Source organism: Pimephales promelas, chromosome 7 (genome assembly GCF_988280905.1).
Source record: "Pimephales promelas chromosome 7, fPimPro1.hap1.1, whole genome shotgun sequence".
Taxonomy (NCBI): Eukaryota; Metazoa; Chordata; class Actinopteri; order Cypriniformes; family Leuciscidae; genus Pimephales; species Pimephales promelas.
The window spans coordinates 39,781,311-39,800,814 of record NC_142775.1 but is presented as its reverse complement, the minus strand read 5'-3'; the positions used below and the strand labels follow the sequence as shown (position 1 = coordinate 39,800,814).

The 19,504-nt window shown below is 32.6% G+C and overlaps 2 protein-coding genes across 4 annotated transcripts in view; one reads left to right on the top strand and one right to left on the bottom strand.

Moving 5' to 3' along the window:
- Positions 1-2,438, bottom strand: part of LOC120487261 (inactive dipeptidyl peptidase 10) — a 31,612-nt gene extending 29,174 nt beyond the window's left edge. Inside the window, exon 1 of the mRNA XM_039683559.2 lies at positions 2,345-2,438. Coding sequence (XP_039539493.2) covers positions 2,345-2,404 — 60 coding nt within the window. The 5' untranslated portion in view covers positions 2,405-2,438. The remainder of the gene's footprint in view (positions 1-2,344) is intronic.
- Positions 2,439-2,496: 58 nt separating this feature from the next.
- On the top strand, positions 2,497-17,931 carry il1rl1 (interleukin 1 receptor-like 1). 3 transcript variants are annotated; one of them, XM_089133477.1, is made up of 11 exons: positions 2,497-2,636; positions 5,509-5,595; positions 6,853-7,024; positions 9,062-9,221; positions 9,988-10,138; positions 10,209-10,277; positions 11,813-11,927; positions 12,156-12,289; positions 12,561-12,698; positions 14,486-14,647; positions 16,526-17,931. In XM_089133477.1, exons 1-11 carry the CDS (start codon positions 2,537-2,539, stop codon positions 16,870-16,872), a joined length of 1,635 nt encoding a protein of 544 aa, XP_088989603.1. In that variant the 5' UTR covers positions 2,497-2,536; the 3' UTR covers positions 16,873-17,931. The 3 variants fall into 3 exon arrangements, with proteins under 3 accessions (XP_088989603.1, XP_088989602.1, XP_039539495.2); XM_089133476.1 differs by having other exon boundaries at positions 6,772-7,024; XM_039683561.2 differs by lacking the exon at positions 2,497-2,636 and adding an exon at positions 4,739-5,429 and having other exon boundaries at positions 6,772-7,024.
- Positions 17,932-19,504: the final 1,573 nt, after the last annotated feature.

Below are 19,504 nucleotides of genomic sequence, written 5' to 3'. Positions count from 1 at the left end.
ATAAAATAGCAGATTAAAGGTTTATCTGGCGAAGGTCAGGCTGGCCTCGAGGGACACGTCAGAGGACGGTCATTCAATTATTCATGAGACTCACTCAAACTTACTGAGTGCATCTAAATGTAGAGCATGAAGGAACCTGCAGGTGTGTGTGTGTGTGTGTTGATGCTGTCTGAATTGAATAATGCACACTAACTGTCCTACAGATGTCCTGAAATCTGAAGTGTTTCAACACGCTCTGAGAAGAGCAGATCATGTTTTTAAAAGCCGTCCGTCTGTATTATGTTAGTAATAGAGTTGCTTGAGATTAAAGTAAAACTCGCTAACTTTAATCTCCTGCTCACATTAAGCCTTAATGCCAGAAGAGACTGAAACAAAAGACAAAATGAAAGAAGAAAAAACAATGAGCGCTTAAATCTGTGTGTGCTGAGATTGTGTTGAGAAAGAGGACAGAAAGGGGATATTGGTTTACAAGTTCAAGTAAACCACCAAAATATGAACATTTAAATATGTATATATAAAATGTGTTCATAATTTCTTTGCATTACAGTCTGGATTAAAATGATGTTGCATAATTTGTCGTTATTATCACAAATAAAACAATCGACTCCAAGCACAACTTGCTGAACTTAACACTGAACTTTAAAATGATGTTTAATTAAACTCCTCCTGTTCTGAAAGAAAGTCTCTTCTGCTTACCATGTGCTGCATTTTATTTTAAATGAATTTAAAAATATATATTTTTACAATTTACAATATAACTGTTAATATATTGTGATCACACCAGTCTTCGGTGTCACATGATCCTTCAGAAATCACTTTACACTCTAAAAATGCTGGGTTGTTTTAACCCAACTTTGGGTGAAATATGGACAAACCCAAACGTTGGGTTAAAAAATGTAATTAACAAATCTAACCCAATTTGTCCATATTTGACCCAAAGTTGGGTTAAGCAATTTTAAAGGATTTGCTAAATTATTGATGGCGCTTGTTATTAATAATTTTTCAATATGTACAGTATATAAATACACCTTTTTTCAGAATTGTTTTATTAACAAAAAGTTCAAAAGAACAGCATTTATTTGTCATGGAGATCTTTTTTTGTTTACATTATAAATGTCTTACATTTTTATTCATTTATGTAATGTGTCCTATAGCTGAATAAAAGTATTAATTTAATTGATTAAATGTAAGTATTCAGCTCTTATTAATTACAGAATAAGTGCAAGGTTAACTCCCCAGTTTACAAAATTTACATTTACATTCTGGTACACTAAAAAAATGACATGTTGGCTTTAATTATTTTTTTTTAAAACATAATTTGTTTATGTAACTTCAACATCATGGAATTTAAGTCGTCTCAACGTACATTTTTAAAGGCGTCCTGTAATGATTCTGGTATTTTAATATTCATTCATCCATTAATATTTCAATTATTTTAGTGACATATAATTGATAGACCATAGCTAGCTATTTGCAAGCATTAGCACATATATTAGCATCTTAAATGTTAATAATAAAACAAAATGCTCCACTCTTCTCCACAATGGTAAATCTAAAAGGTTCGAATAATTCCGATGTAATTTAACATTAATCACAATTACACACTATCAAATCTTCCCCTTTTCTAAATTTCTCAACAAAAAAAACATAAAACAACGAACATTTATTCTCTTTTAATTCAACCATATGCAAAGCATGCTGGGAACTAACAAGCACCGCCCAGTTTCAGTTAATGCAACACAAATCAATCATGTAATCCAACACGAACGGATCAAGTAAACTTAAATTGTACGTATATTTAAGCAGATTGAACACAAGTCGTCTCGCTCTACACTGCCACCCTCTGGATGTAAGAATGTTTTACTTAACATAAATGGTTTGAGTTTAGACGACGCGCTACGATTTTGTACTGTTAAGTTGAGACATGAATACATTTTAGAAGCTAAATATAAATATACACTCTTAGAAGAAATGGTTCTATTTAGAACCAGAAATGGTTCCATCCCCCGCTTCATATATGGAACTCCATACCATTTTTTTGGTAAAAGGTTCTATTGGCCCCAGGGTTCTATATAGAACCTTTTTTTAAGAGTGTATAGAACCTTTTAGGGGTTCCAAATGCATAGCACTGATAGAACCTTTTAAGGTTCTATATAGAACCTTTTCTTCTAAGAGTGTATTATGCAAAGTGCACAACCTTCCTAGTTCATATTTTATATAATTCGGGACAGTTGCTGTGAAACCCCTTTCAAAAAAACATTCAAATGAACTATTAATCAGAAGTTCTACGAGGTCTTGATGGTCTCTTTAGCACACAGTGATGATGATGAGAAGTCTTCCTCACCTTCACGTCGATGGATGAGCGCCTGTGGCAGTGGTTGGACACTCCAGCCGTCTGATTCATGTCTTCCTCTTATTCTTCTGTTTTCCAGCGGTGAATCTCAGTGAAGTGGATCCTGATGAAGAAGACGCTGCGAGTGTGTGTGTTATCCCAGCGCTGCGAGTGTGTGTGTTATCCCAGCGCTGCGCGTCACTGATGCTCCAGATGCAGAAACATCTGTCTGTCGGAGCGCAAACCACCAGAAACATCACTCGAGTCGGCTGGATTATGGCAATGCGCTGGATGATTTACCAAAGTAGGACACGCGCCAACTAACAATCACCAACTGTAAAAAAAATGATTTTTTATGCTTTTTATATTCAAATTGGTTAAAGCAACACATTTTGCTTCTACTTAATTTAATTGTGTCCAGTCTACACTCTTATAAAAGAGGGTTCATTGGGGTTGTACAGTATATTATGTGAAGCGTAGGGTTCTTTACTCAACTCCAACGAACCTTTTATGCTAAATTCATTCATAAATTACATTATTCTGCAACATTTTGTAGTTGTAATTCAATTATTGTTTATTAAACTGTTTAATCATGCTGATTTTTTGGAGGAGAAACTGAAACGGCACTCTTTAACTGCATAAAATGATGTAAATATAGACATTTTCTAACCCCCATATCTGGAATTTACATGCATTCAAGAATACATTTTAGGGTCTTGATTTTTGTCAATAATATGAAATATTGATTCTGGAAAGGACAAAACAATGGTGCTTGCAGCTTTGATGAACGTAATAAGCTTTGAAGTATCGTCATATCACAGTTCAGGGGGGTTTCCACGTCTAGAAGAGCTTAACCCGCAGTAAATGAGCCGTGTCACTGTAACGCAGGCCTCCCGTGTGTTTCTCGTGGACGAGATAACCTTTCTGAAAACAGGAAGTTCTTGCTCAGCTTGTGGCGTGGAGTTTTCATCTTGCTTCATTTCCACGTAATGTTCAGTCACCTAAACTTCTCTTACAATGAATGCAAAAAATAAAACAGTAATGGCCAGAAGTGATGTGTGTTTATCAGGGAAGAATAATCACTGAACACTAAACTGCAGATACAGGTTTTATTATGCAAAAATAAAAACAAATGCATATAAAAAGCATGTTATAAATAATGCATGTGCTCATCATTTCTTTGTATAAACATAAGCACACTTTGTCATCTTTCATTGCGCGTGACTCCAAGCACGACTACATCATGCTTTTAACATATTTATAATAAAAAAATATGGTAACAATTCTGTTTAGGGTCCAATTCGCACTATTAATAGTTGATTATTAGCATGCATATTACTAGAATATTGTCTGTTTATTAGTACTTATAGATCCCTTATTCTCCATGATTATATTCTACACCCCTTAATACCTAAACTTAACTACCTTAATTACTATTAATAAGCAGTAATTAGGAGTTAATTTAATCATAAGTTGTAGTTAATAGAATTAGAAAATTAAATAATTTGTGAAGATGTTATTTTTCCTGACCGGACTAAATGGGACAAATATGGACAAACCTAGCCGTAAAAAAATTGTAATGACGTTTACCTTTAAGTTTGTCCATATTTGACCCAAACATGGGTTAAAACAACCCAGCATTTTAAAATGGTTTGTTGTAAAAATGCTTTTTTTCAACTCATGTTTGGGTCAAATACGACCAAATCTAACCGTTGGGTTTCAAAATGTGGCGATATTTGACCCAAACATGGGTTGAAACAATCCAGTAAAAATGCTTTTTTCAACTCGTGTTTGGGTCAAATATGACCTGATATTTGACCCAAACATGGGTTGAAACAACCCACCATTTTAAAATGGTTTGTTGTAAAAATGCTTTTTTAACTCATGTTTGGGTCAAATACAACCGAATCTAACCGTTGGGTTACAAAATGTGGCGATATTTGACCCAAACAGGGGTTGAAACAATCCAGCATTTTAAAATGTTTTTTTTTTTTGTAAAAATGCTTTTTTCAACTCGTGTTTGGGTCAAATATGACCAAATCTGATATTTGACCCAAACACGGGTTGAAACAACCCAGCATTTTAAAATAGTTTGTTGTAAAAATGCTTTTTTTCAACTCATGTTTGGGTCAAATACGACCAAATCTAACCGTTGGGTTTCAAAATTTGGCGATATTTGACCCAAACATGGTTTGAAACAATCCAGCATTTTAAAATGTTTTGTTGTAAAAATGCTTTTTTAACTCATGTTTGGGTCAAATACGACCAAATCTAACCATTGGGTTACAAAATGTGTCGATATTTCACCCAAACATGGGTTGAAACAACCCAGCATTTTAAAATGGTTTGTTGTAAAAATGCTTTTTTCAACTCGTGTTTGGGTCAAATATGACCAAATCTGATATTTGACCCAAACATGGGTTGAAACAATCCAGCATTTTAAAATGGTTTGTTGTAAAAATTCTTTTTTAACTTATGTTTGGGTCAAATACGACCAAATCTAACCGTTGGGTTTCAAAATGTGGCGATATTTGACCCAAACATGGGTTGAAACAACCCAGCATTTGTGTGAATTAGACCTGCTTTATATCATCTGAAAACATGTTGTACTGAAAGCATCAATAAGCAAAGTAACTGCACATCTCTCACCAACAAAACATGATTTAACACATTCCTCAGATGTTTCACACAAGTTATGATCAATATCAATAGAGATGTTTGCCTCAACAAGCAATAACCACTGGAATCTATATATTTATTTGAGGGATTTTGTGAAGCCTTCATTGAAGCATTGAATGCAATGACGCTTAATGTTTATGTTCTAAAAATGTTTTATGTACTTTTAACCCGTCAAAACAATTAATTTCTTCTTATAATATCCTGTTTTCAAAAGTTTAAACGATTAATTTCTTCTTATAATATCCTGTTTTCAAAAGTTTAACCTCAAGAAATAGAGATTAAGTGAAGATTACTTGATAAAAGAGTTGAGTAAACGACATCCTCTTTCCTCAAGCTCACACTAGATGAAAATAATAACTGAAATAACGTCAGCCATCAGCTTATTGCATTATTACAGGCTGGAACCGATTGCATAAAGGTACAGTGACGCTGCTCTCAGTGCATATCAGTCATATAGTGTTGCATTAATATGAAGTGAAACTTGATATGCTTTACAGCGATGACGATGATGATGATGATGATGATGAGGATTATTTTGCTCCTGTCGGAATCTGTCCTGGTCTCTTATCAGTCCAACTCCACAGGTAACTTAGAAAATAAACTTAAAACTTAAATTTAAAAAAAAGATATTTGGGTTGTTTTATAGTTTTTTGTGGGAATAAAACTTCATTTATGTGTGCATTTATTTATTTGTTTGCACTTAAAAATAATTTGGGTTGTTGACATGGTTAGATTTTAATTAATTAATTAAAAATATAGTTGGGATTGACAAAAATTGACAAAAAAAAACATTTTAAGGTATTTATTTATTTGCACATTTCTTGACAATTGGACATGCATATTTAAGATTTATTGATTGCTTTTTCTTTATTTATGAATTTGCACATTTCTTTAAAAATAAATATTTAGGTTGTTGTCAAATTGACAGATTTAAAGTAATTTATTTATTTTTGTTATTTTTAGTTATTTGCACATTTCTTTGAAAATAATAGGCTATATTTTTGTTTGTTTTTTCCATTTAAATAGAAATGCTAAAATGCTTTTGATTTTGTGGGAATAAAACTGGTTGACATTCATGTATGTGTGCATTTATTTGGGTTGTTGACATGGCTAGATTTGAATTAATTTGTTTAAAAATATATTTGGGATTTTTGACAAATGGTCACATTTTAAGTTGTTTATTTATTTGCACATTTCTTTAAAAATAGATATGATTTGGCTTGATTTAAGTTATTTATTCATGTATTTGTTTATTTGCTTATTTCTTTAAAAATAGATATTTGGGTTGTTGACAAATGGACAGATTTTTTAAGTTGTTAATTTATTTATTTATTTTTATTTATTTATTTGCTCATTTCTTTAAAAAAAGATATTTGGGCTGTTGACAAATGGACGTATTTTAATTTATTGATTGATTGATCTTTATTTATTTATTTGCTCATTTCTTTAAAAATAGATATTTGGGTTGTTGACAGATTTTTAAGTTGTTTATTGATTTAGTTTTATTTATTTTTTTGCACATTTGTTTAAAAAGTTATTGGGGTCGTTGACAAGTGGACAGATTTTGTAATAAATGCAGAAGCTGAGATGCTTTTTGGTTAATTGGCAGAGAAAACAGATTTAGTCCAACATAAACTGATTGATCTATATTTGTTTGTTTGAAGGGGATATTTGACTAAATACTGTATATGCATTCAGGCAATTAACCCAACTGGGTTAAACCAATTAACTCTTTAACCAATAAACTTGTGTTTTATTAGTTCAGTGTGAACTAATAGGCAATAGGAAATCATTGAGAGTGAGAGCTGGAGAATCCCTGTATTTCCCCTGCCCGAGTGTAGAGTGCTATGAGTCCACTGAAGGCTACGCGTACGACTGGTGGAGGAACCTCAGCAGAACCAATCAGACTGAGCGGATCGGGACGGCGGAGAGTGAGCGTGTGCATTACCACCAGTCCGTGTTATACATACTCTGGCTGACCCTGGACGACACGGGACTCTACATCACACGCTGGTGATCACACACACACTTCACTCACATGTCAATGCACCTGCTCTAAAGCAATATTCAAACTTTATTTACTTGTATGTTGTTTCAAACCTGCACTAATAATATATTGTTGGTTTAACTTAAAAAAAAAAAAAGAAGTAATCTGGCTGCCTTAAAAATTTAAGTTCATTAAAAAAGGAAAAATTGAGTTAATACAATGAAGGTGATTAATTTAATCATTAGAAACTTAAAATATTATGTTATCTGAACTACATCAATTATTTAAGTGGATTTGACAAAAGAAATAATGTTGAGGTTACAAATCATGAATATATATATATTTTTTTTTAAATGTAGCATGTACAGTTTTCCATACTGTGAAAATATATCATAGCAGTGTATGCATATGACTCGAGCACCACACACCACAAGTCATGTGACAGCCGAAAGTATATTAATGAAAGTCATGCATTTGGAACAGCATGACTGTGAATATATGATGACAAGATTTAAATGTTTCAGTGAACCATGTTAATATCACGCTACTTTTCAAACTCATTTTTTAAAATGTTTTTGAAAGAGAATTATTTGATCAAAAATACAGTAAAAATAGTGAAATATTATTACAGGTTGATGTAAAAATGTAATTTATTCCTGTGATCTTCATTACTCCAGTTTTCAGTGTCACATGATCCTTCATAAATCACTCTAATATGATGATCTGATGCTCATAAATAACATTTCTGATTATTATCAATGTCGAAAACAGTTTATCTTTGCAGAAACCACGACACATTCTGTATTCCGGTATTGAATGTTCAAAAGAATAGCATTTTTTTTGGGCCTTTTGTAACATTATAAATGTCAATTTACCAATTTAATGTGTCCATACTGAATAAAAGTATAATATTACTGTACATAACTAGTGCACTCTCAGAAAAAAAAGTAAAAGCTGTCACTGGGGCTGTACCTTTTCAAAAGGTAAACTTTTGTCCATTTTAGGTGATAATATGTACATTTCAGGTGCTAATATGGACATTTTATGTGCTAATATGTACATTTTAGGTGCTAATATGAACATTTCAGGTGTTAATATGTTAATTTTAGGTGCTAATATGTCCATTTCATGTGCTAATATGTACATTTTAGGTGCTAATATGTACATTTTTAGTGTTAATATTTACATTTTAGGTGCTAATGTGTGCATTTTAGGTGTTAATAAGTATATTTTAGGTGCTAATATGTACATTTCAGGAGCTAATATGTCCATTTTAGGTGCTAATATGTATATTTTAGGTGCTAATATGTGCATTTTAGGTGCTAATATGTCCATTTTAGGTGCTAATATGTATATTTTAGGTGCTAATATGTACATTTCAGGAGCTAATATGTCCATTTTAGGTGCTAATATGTACATTTTAGGTGTTAATATGTACATTTTAGGTGCTAATATGTGCATTTTAGGTGTTAATATGTACATTTTAGGTGCTAATATGTGCATTTTAGGTGCTAATAGGTACATTTTAGGTGCTAATATGTACATTTCATGTGCTAACAATGTACATTTTAGGTGCTAATATGTGCATTTTAGGTGTTAAGATGTACATTTTAGGTGCTATAGGTACATGTTAGGTGCTAATATGTACATTTCAGGTGCTAATATGTACATTTCAGGAGCTAATATGTCCATTTTAGATGCTAATATGTCCATTTAGGTGCTAATATGTCCATTTTAGTGTTAATATGTACATTTCAGGAGCTAATATGTCTATTTTAGGTCCTAATATGTATATTTTAGGTGCTAATGTGTACATTTTAGGTGTTATGTTAATATGTACATTTTAGGTGCCACTAGGAAGGTACAATATGCAGCCTTTGGGTACAAAAGTGTACCTTTTGAAAAGGTACAGCCCCAGTGACAGCTTTTGTAGCCTATACCTTTTTTTCTGAGAGTGTGTAAGTGCTTAAAATACAAGCTTCAAGTTTCTGCATTGGGACACTGAACATGAAGAGATGAAATATGTTTCTGTAGTAATCGTGTGTTTGTGTGTTGTCCTGTAGGTGGTATGAAAAAGACAGATGTGATGAATACGAAACTGATATCGTGGTTTATGAGTCGTTCCACACAGATCTCTTGTACTCCCCCATGGTGGAAGAAAAGGCGATAGCAATCTATTGTCCAGTGTGTGAAAATCAGCAGGCCGCGTTCCTCTGGTATAAGGTGTGTTGAGTTTGATGTTTGTGGCCAATTCGACAGCATGTTTGCAATGTATGAGTCAGCTAAAGTGAGGTGGGGATGTTGATCTGATCAGGGTTTATGATGAATATCCTGTTTTTCACTTAAAAAGGTTTCATATTTTGGAAATTTAACCAAACGGTGAATTCAGCTGTTCACTCTTGTTAGTAATTTACACTGAACGAAATTAGACGATAATAGAAAACTCGGTAACACTTTAATTGAAGGGGTGTGCATAAGACCGACATGACACCTTCATAATCATGACATATACATGTTTATGACAACTGTCATCAAGTGTCATTCACTCAATTATGACATTTTTAATGCAAATATGTCTTTGTTACTTGACATACATCATAACCTGTCAGTGTCTTGTGACAACTTGACATTGAATTTAAAATATCTTTATTTCAATGGACAAAAATATATAAAGAGTTTTCTTCTTCTTTGTGGACCTCGGAGAACAAGTTATTTTTAAGATTTGTACATGAAAAAGTGATAATTTACACATAAATTGTTGTTTTTCAAAGCTCAGTTTAAAGGGGCGTGTCTCCTTTAAGACGACATCATAAACACCCACTGTTCTGATTGGGTGACATCTTTGCATATGAAATGAGAATTGTACTAGTGCGACTTTTGAAATTATAATGACAGTTGATTTGACCGTGGAAAGTGGATTATAACACTCGTTTACATCTATTCACGAATGCGATAGCCTATTATTGTCCCAATCTTTTCTCTTTGGCAGAACTTCTCTCTTATTCCAAACCAAGAGTCTAAACGTTTACCTATCCGCAACTCTTCGAAAGAAAGCGAGGGTATTTACACCTGCGTTTGCACATGGGAGCACAATGGGTTAAAACACAACACCTCTGGACATCGCAGACTGATCATTAAAGGTATATAGTCCTATATAGTCCTGTACTTTGAGCTAGAAGTTATTTCTAACACACTAACTCTTGCTCACAGCTCAGTCCGTCAACAATCCTCCGGTGTTTCAACTTCCTGTCAACAACTCCGTCGTCATCACTGATGTGGGTGAGGAATGGGTTCAAATCTCTTATCATCATAAATAATCTGATTATGACCGTAAGCCTTTAACATTATTTCTTCTCACATATCAAAAAGGATGACATTTTACGATAAGATTCTATTAATTAGTTAAGATGAACAATGCGTAGGGCTGTCAAACGAGTAATCGTGATTAATCGCATCCAAAATAAAAGTTTGTGTTTACATAATATATGTGGGTGGGTGCACTGTGTATAATTATTTTATATATATATATATATATATATATAAACACACACACACACACATGCTGTATATGTTTAAGAAATATTTTAATGTATATACTGTATGTAGATTTATATATCATTTATATGATATGTAAATATAAATATTTTATATATAAATAATATTTTTTCTTAAATATACATTTCATTAAATATACATATACAGTATATACAAAATAATACACAGAGCACCCACATATATTATGTAAACAAAAACTTTTATTTTGGATGCGATTAATCGCGATTAATCATTTGACAGCCCTACTTCTGTAGCATTTATTAATTTTGGTTGACGTTCATTTCAACATTTATTTAGCATTAAGTGCATTTTTATTAAATAACATTTACAAAAAATATTATTAAATGTTTTACATCGTTAGTTTGTTATTTAATAAATTAACCAATGTTAATAAAAGAGACCTTATTGTAAAGTGTTACCAAAAAGGTAAACATGGCTATGATTTAAAAAAAAAACAAAATTAAACATAGTTTTTTTTTTCTCAAAATGTGAATATTATAGACAGTATTTTAAATATTTAAATATAAAACCAAAGGTTTTCATTCTAGTTTATTTCTTATTTTTTAAAATTATATATTTTTTCCTTTATTATTTTTTAGTTTTCATAGTAGTTTTACTATAGTAAAATGACAAAAGCACATAAGATTAAGTTTTATTTTAAAAAAAGATTGCTATTTATTTCTATTTTAGTTTTTGTTGATTTCCTGTTAATAATTTTAGTTTATTGCCAAAGCAACATTTCTACATTTCATATAATACAATTTTTTAATCAATTGACCCGCAAAACATCACAATTGTACTAGAATTGTTGCATGTTCATCATGACCATAATTGAGTATTTCATAAAAAAAAAAAATTAAAATCCTGACAGCTCAAATATGTTTATTATTATTTAATTTCCCATCTCAAGGTCCTTATTTTTTTTTTTTTATTCTATATTATTTATTTATTTTTCTTTACAATAACACAACAGAGGTACTGGTGTCTCAACAAATATTATCAATCTTTGGACATGTTTATGTATATGCATATAAAATGATAGCAAAAATAGAAATAATACAACAGGCATTTTATAGACCAAAAAAAAAAAAAAAAGAAGAGAGAAAGATATATCAGTCACTGAGCATCTGCAAGAAAGTTCTCGAAGTCCTTTTATAATGTTGGTGTGTTTTTATGCAAGTTTTCATTGTAATAATGAGCTCTGGAAAGATTTAATGTCACTGTGAAATGGAAACGCCCTGATTGCTGTTGTTTCTCAGGCACAGAACTGATCCTCGTATGCTCTGTCTTCTTTGTGTGTGATGAGTGTCCTGTTCTCTGGCAAAGGAATAAAACCACACTGAGGGAGGACGATGGATATAAGCAGGAAAACAGGTTGATATCTAGAACTTGATTAAAGAAACGTCTTGTTTTGAAAATTGCAGGATATTTTAATGGTACAAAGACCTCTTACTGTACATGTCAAAAGATCACAGGCAAATCTGATGTCTCATGTCATGACCCCTTTAAAAGAAAAGCAATTCACCATAAACTGATATCCTGCTCTTTAGTTCTTGCAAATTTTCTGATGAAAAATGGATAACGGGTGCTTTTTTTCTCCAGAACTATAGATGGCAGCGTTCAGTTATTATTGTATATTACTAAAGTTTCCGAGTTGGACCTCGTTTCTGAGTTTCGCTGCAGAACTAAAGACTCCTATAGAGTGATGTTTGTATCGGTCACTTTGAAAAGTCGAGGTGAGATGACCTATGATGAATATAACTGAATTAAAATGCATTATTATTTTACCAAATATTTGGGTGCTGTGTATTTTTATGCTCTATATTGTAATGCCGCGTCTTGACTTACATTATAGAGCAAAGTTAATACTTGAATACAATATTGCTAAGATCTCCAATTTAGTATTCATATTTTTATGTTATTTTACCATTGTAATATTTTGAATGCATGAATGTTAATTCACAAGTCATGAGAAAGTCAAAGCCTTGTTTTCATGTTGTGTTTTAGCATCAATGCACGCTGTGATTCTGGCATGCATTTGCACATTTCTTCTGGTCCTGGTGCTCAGTGGAACAGTCAAGTGGTTTTCATTGGATCTGGTGCTGTTTTTGAGGGAAATTCCCATCAAGTTCAACAGGAAAGAGGGTAAAGAATGTATTTTTAAAAATATTTTAATTTATTTGAAATATAATTTCGTTAATAGTTAAATAGATAATGCAATATTATTTACTAAAATGTATTATAATAGTCCAGTTTTTCAATTGTAAAGGAGTGGGACTGCTAGATACTGTATGTGTATGGGGATGATTTATTACTCAGTTTTTATGTCATGTTTTCCAGTACACTCTTAAATCAACGTACATTTACTTGAGAAGTCAAGTTACTTATGATATAAAGTCCTGTTTTCTGAACAAAATCAAACGAATTTTTGCTTAACCCTTGTGCTGCATTAGGGACACTTTTGGTCTTTTGCAGTTTAATTTCTTTGGCTGTTTTAATGCAAATGGTATGAAATTTGGCAAAATTGTGACTTTTTGGATAAATGTAAAAAATGTGATCCCATTTTGCAAAATATGTATAACACGCACTGTGTAGATCAAATAGTAACACTCAGCACCAAAAATGGCCCATTGAAACCCATTAAAACGTTGTTTAAATCAGAGGCTGTCATTAATACATGAAACATGATTTTTGCTCAAACATCCTTTCATTTTGAAGCAAAAGCATTATATTTGCATTATATAGTGTATTCCACCAGATGACATCACTACATATGTATTCCCAATGGGTGGAAATGCACCTTATTTTCCTGGTTTCCAATTAAAGGGTTAAAATCCTGAAACTGAATACATTTTTTGGTATTTATGATGAGGACTGATGCTGATTAAAAGATTTAACTTGGTAAAAGTGGAAAATAATAATAATATATAATATTTTAGGAAATGTTTAATATGGGGCCATTTTTGGTCTTTAGTGTGACTAAGTGTGATTTTTTTTTTAAAAATCTGGCATAACACAAAATCTTTAAATGCACCAGAAATAATGTTGCTGCTAATCTTTGACATATTCAAGACTGTGATAATCCAAATCTAAAGTTTTCTCTTTGCATTTAGTTTATCGAGAATAATTGAATTTTTGTGTTTTTTCCTCTTATACAAATCGATGGTTTTGCCAACAAAACTGGTAATTAAAGGGTTAAAATCCTGAAACTGAATACATTTTTGGTAGTTATGATGAGGACTGATGCTGATTAAAAGATTTAACTTGGTAAAAGTGGAAAATAATAATAATAATAAATAATATTTTAGGAAATGTTTAATATGGGGCCATTTTTGGTCTTTAACGCGCTAAGTGTGATTTTTTTAAAAAAAAATCTGGCATAACACAAAATCTTTAAATGCACCAGAAATATTGTTGCTGCTAATCTTTGACATATTCAAGACTGTGATAATCCAAATCTAAAGTTTTCTCTTTGCATTTAGTTTATTGAGAATAATTGAATTTTTGTGTTTTTTCCTCTTATACAAATCGATGGTTTTGCCAACAAAACTGGTAATTAAAGGGTTAAAATCCTGAAATGGAATAAATTGTTGGTAGTTATGATGAGGACTGATGCTGATTAAAAGATTTAACTTGGTAAAAGTGGAAAATAATAATAATATATAATATTTTAGGCAATGTTTGTTATGTGGCCATTTTTGGTCCTTAATGCACTCAACGGTGTTAAAAAGGGTTAAAACAAGAAAAAATATCTGCCAATGTGGTCAGAAAAATAATCTTGTTTTCCCTTTTTTTTCTGACCCCATTGGCAGATTTTTTTTTGTTTAAAAAATAAACACTTTAATTTAATGCATTCTTATGTTTAGATGTATAATGTGAGTGTGAATACTGTTAACACATATGACTACAATGCAAAATGCTTGTTTTGACAGATGGGAAGCTGTATGATGCTTATGTGATTTACCAGAGAAACTCGGATGAAACGACAAGCAAAACTGTGAGTGACTTTGTGAATGGACCTCTTCTAACAGTGCTGGAGAGATACTGTGGCTATAAACTCTTTATTCACGGCAGAGACGACCTACCTGGGGAAGGTACGCTTCTGTTCGAAACATCTCGCAGTGAACCATTTTTGATATGTTGTGTGATGAACATTGCAAAAACAATTATGCTGTTCCTCAGTGTTTCCTGTACAAATATCTAAACATGCAAATCCATATGCATGGAGAAGCAAAATGACTGAAGTCTTGTTTTCTGTAAAAATGCATCAAAATGAAGTAGCTTATTTGATATTTTTATTTATTTAACCCTTATTTAACCAGGGAAATCCTTTGAGTACAAGTCTCTTTTGCGAAGGAGCCCTGGCCAAGAAGGCCGCAGTAAAGGTTCCACATAAAACACAAAACAAAAATAAATACAATAAACATACAAGACATAATAAAAAAATTAACAGTTACAATGCTTAAAAAGTAAAATACAATGACCTTACAACAGTTAAAAATATTATACAAAATGAACATTTGGTTCAAAATGAACAATATTGTTTTAGGCATAAAGTTAATTTCATAATATCCTCCCCTAACGTCAGAGCATGCCTCAGTGACATTGAGACGTGGTCTGGGAACCACATGTTCATTTTATTGTATTTGAGGCGTGGTTTACGAATGCCCAGAGCCGTATTATTGGGTTCTACATATCAAATGTGCGTCTACGTAGCCCAGATGACATGAAAGCGACACGGCAGAAGTCGATGGGTCAGAAATTTATGATGGTGTATTGAAAGGTAACTTCGCATCTGCTGCCATGTTGGATCCATAGGTATAAACAAACTGCTTCGGTGTGTGGCATAGACGTCGTCATCGTCTTGCTGCTCCCTCCCCGTTCCCCGTTCCCTAGATCTGGTCCATGGTGTCCAGACTGCCTAGGAGCGTGAATAAAATCGCTCTGCGCAAAGGCAGCAACCAGGATACCCTTTTCATAAAATAAGACAAAATTCACTTTGAAATTAATGTTTGGTATGTTTTATCTTACCTCAAGGGCATCCAAGATGTAGGTGTCTTTGTTTACACAGTATTTTAAATTTTGATATTTTTAGGTCAAACCGTTCATATAATGGAGGTCTATGGTCACCACCTCAAAGGGCATGCACAGAGAAGTCCAGATTAAACATGATTTAATGACTCGTAAATGTAAGTACACATTGATGGCCTAAGACACGAAACAAAGGGTTTGTGTGAGAAAACGAACTGTATTTATATCGTTTTTACCTCTTGTAATCACAGCCACGTCCAAATAATCTGAGGGCTCTGTGATCTCTCGCGGGTGCAAAAAAATTCAGCGTTGTCTGTTGATATATTGAAATCGTCTTCCATTGTGATTTCCTGTATATCTAAATATGATTGGATCTTCACAGTGAAGGGTAACGCTTCCAAAATCTCTGTGTAAACAATGAGTGACGTACCGCAGACCGAAGCGCCCGTGCCCTCAGATCAGTTGGACGTGGCTGTGATTACAAGAGGTAAAAACGATATAAATACTGTTCGTTTTCTCACACAAACCGCTCGTTTCGTGTCTTAGGCCATCAACTTGTACTTACATTTACGAGTCATTAAATCATGTTTAATTTGGACTTCTCTGTGCATGCTCTTTGAGGTGGTGACCATAGACCTCCATTATATGAACGATTTGACCTAAAAATATCAAAATTGAAAATACTGTGGAAACAAAGACTCCTACATCTTGGATGCCCTTGAGGTAAGCTAAAACATACTAAAAAGTAATTTCAAAGTGAACTATCCCTTTAAAGCATATTAAAAACACCACCACTGGGGGACTTTAAATAAATTTGCTTCTGAAGTAATCAAAGATACTGAGGACCATCCTAATATTTTCTGCTGTGTGCAATAGATACACTGGTGCTTTTTGATGCATGTTTCTCAAACGTTCCATGTTCCTTCCTGTGTCTTAACCAGATTGCATGAACCTGATTGAAACTAAGATACAGCTTAGTCAGAGGCTTATCATCATTTTAACACCAGGAACAAGTAGCATATCTCCTGAAGCTTATGATCTGCAAGTGGGGATTCATCAGGCTCTGGTACAAGGAGAAACCGGTGTGATTGTCATCCAGCTGGGGCAGATTCGGGACTACACACACCTGCCTCTCGGACTGCAACATCTCCTCCGCAAGAATAATCCTTTACTGTGGAGAGACGGCCAATCCTCACCGACCTCGAGGTTCTGGAAGACAGTGCGATACAGGATGCCGGTCGCCTCATCCCATCAGAAAAGTTCGGAAAAATATCACTTGAAGGTCTGAGATTTCCAATTTAAATCAAGACATGCTTTTAGGTTCAGGATTTTACATGCATTTTCTTAACCATCCTATTATATTTGGGGTCAATATGATTTTTTTTTTCTTCAGATTTAATGACTTTTCCTAATTTAATGCGGACAACTTTTTATTTATATAATACAGAATAAATATTAAAATTATACACACATGTGGATGTCAACTTAAAAAGATATTAATTACCTGAGACAAACCTTTGTTAAAAAAAAAAAAAAAAAAAAATCATATTGTGGAGGTTTAAAATAAATTACTCAACAATAAAAATGTTTTAGATTTGAGGGTAACAGGAAGTTTAAAAAAGTCTTGAGAAAAATACGCAAGTGTGCGATTCTGGTATATTATATATTTCTTGATCAAATATATTTTCTTGGGAACGTCTTAGTTCAAGAACAAAATGACAGGCTTAACAATATTTGGTGAGGACCCATATTTAACTAATTTTTGTAGAATTATTACTCAATTTTTAAATTCAGCAAAAAGTCATGTCGGACATAATCATGAGCAATCATAGTTTGCATCATTGAACATTAGTGGCACTTCAGAGAACTCTGTAAAAGTTTGGTGTCACTACTGTGATGCATTTTATTTTTCTGGATTCTTTGATGAATAGAAATGTCAAAAGAACAGCATTTTAAAACATTTATTTTTTTGTAACATCTGTCACATTTAATGCTTCCTTGCTATATAAAAGTTTTTTTTTAATGTGTGTTGTAATGCTTATACAGGAATTAATTCGAAAGAACCCAATAAATTCATAAAACATTTGTGGATTTAAAACAATTTGGAGGTTTTTGAGAATATTTGCGATGATGATAATGCCAAAATAATAAACAGGCTTTTTGTGTCACATATTAGGTATAGGCTATATTTAAACATTTTGTCATTATATTTCTGGTCTATTCCATTCTTACTTTTATTTACATACATTACACAATTAAAATAATATTTTTGTGGTGGTGCCTATAAAAATAGTTCTGTACAAATGAAATGAATTAATTGTATATTTAATAAAATGTATGCATCTACTACCTGAACTTGTTTAATTATTTTTTAAACAAGTTTTACAGAAAGAGTGATTTATTCGACAAATTTAGCCTAGACTATTGAACACTGGTTCAGAGAATGGGGTTTAGTGTTTTAGCAATTCAGAAAAATCAACTTAAAAAATAATGTCTTTTTCGTTAAACGTCATTTTTAAATAAACAAATATTCGAATATTTGATTTTTATTAGCCCGAATATTCGAATGCAATATTTTTTTTAAATGCCCATTCCTTAGCAGAACTGCCTTTGAGTGATAAATATCTTAGCAACCAATGGTTCAATACCTTAAAGTATTTTTAAAAAGAAACGTAATTACTGTCTTTTTACAGTAGGCCTAATAAAAGCATAGCCTACTCAAACGGCGCGAACAGTAAAAAAAAAATGCCTATAGTAATAAAACAGATTGCACCAGATCGCACAGAACGTACACACACTCGAGTCAGCATATGATTATCGTGTTTACATTGCTTCACGTTTTATATTGAGAAAAACAATAATATCCACATAGGGGTGATGATTTGGATACAGCCCATGAGCTCATATCGATCAGGACATAGTGTGCAGCGCCATCTTGTGTGACCGTGACAACTCCTTAAAGTCACCATGATATCATTTTTATAAACGATTTCCAAGTACAAAAAAACTGCAATTTTCCAAAAATAAATAAAATTGTGTGTTTTTTTTTTTAATTTCATGGTGACGTCAAGAACAGAGACAAACCTGTTCAGATTATTTTTCGATACTTTTTATTATTTATTTTATTTTTTGCTACTTTGATTGTAATGCTCTTTACTTTTAATAATAATAATAATAATAATAATAAAAACTATTCTGAACCTGTTCTGAACAGAGACAAAAATCGGGTGTTTTATTTTATTTTTTATAACATTTCAGCGTTCTTCATTCTATAACGCTAAAAATAGCCTATAATTTCAAAGCAGCCTCAAGATTATTGCTTTATTTTGTGTATTCACTTTACATAATGCGTTCTGTGGATCATGTTCTTTAAGTTATAAAATAAAACCTAAAAATAACCTGCAAGGAACGTGCATGTTCTCTCTCGGTTATGAAATAACATAATAATAAAAACAGCAGGGAAATTTCTGGGAAGGTTCACTTTAAAAAGAGAAGATATGGTTCCCCAAAAACCAAATGGGAACGTTAGGGAACGATTTGTTTTCTGGGAAACTGCTACTTTTTTCTCTCAATTGAGAGTTTATATCCAGTGATCTATATAAATGATTTATATAGATCTATTCATTTAAATAGACCAGTCAGTGAGAAAATGTGAATGAATCTATGGCGCCAGAATTCCCAGAATGCTTCACTCTCTGCCCTGTCCGGCGCGATCAAGCCTGTCCTTTCAAATTGTTTTATTTTCACCAAATCCATTTGTAGGAACTCTTCCTGTTCACAGAAGAGCCAGGCACACTTTTATTAATGTGTTTTGGTGAGAATTTTTCCACACGGATTCCTGTCAGTAACTCTGTTGTTGACGCGTTGCTATGGTGACGCGGCGCTCATATTCACCACGCGGTTGCTGCTGAACCGGCTGA

Bases quoted from the DNA above. Each gene is read 5' to 3' on its own strand.
- il1rl1 (XM_089133476.1), top strand. From the start codon at position 2,537: ATGCTCCAGATGCAGAAACATCTGTCTGTCGGAGCGCAAACCACCAGA. The intron at 12,290-12,560 runs GTGAGATGACCT...GTTGTGTTTTAG, and splicing joins GGTCACTTTGAAAAGTCGAG to CATCAATGCACGCTGTGATT. The intron at 14,648-16,525 runs GTACGCTTCTGT...TGTCTTAACCAG, and splicing joins AGACGACCTACCTGGGGAAG to ATTGCATGAACCTGATTGAA.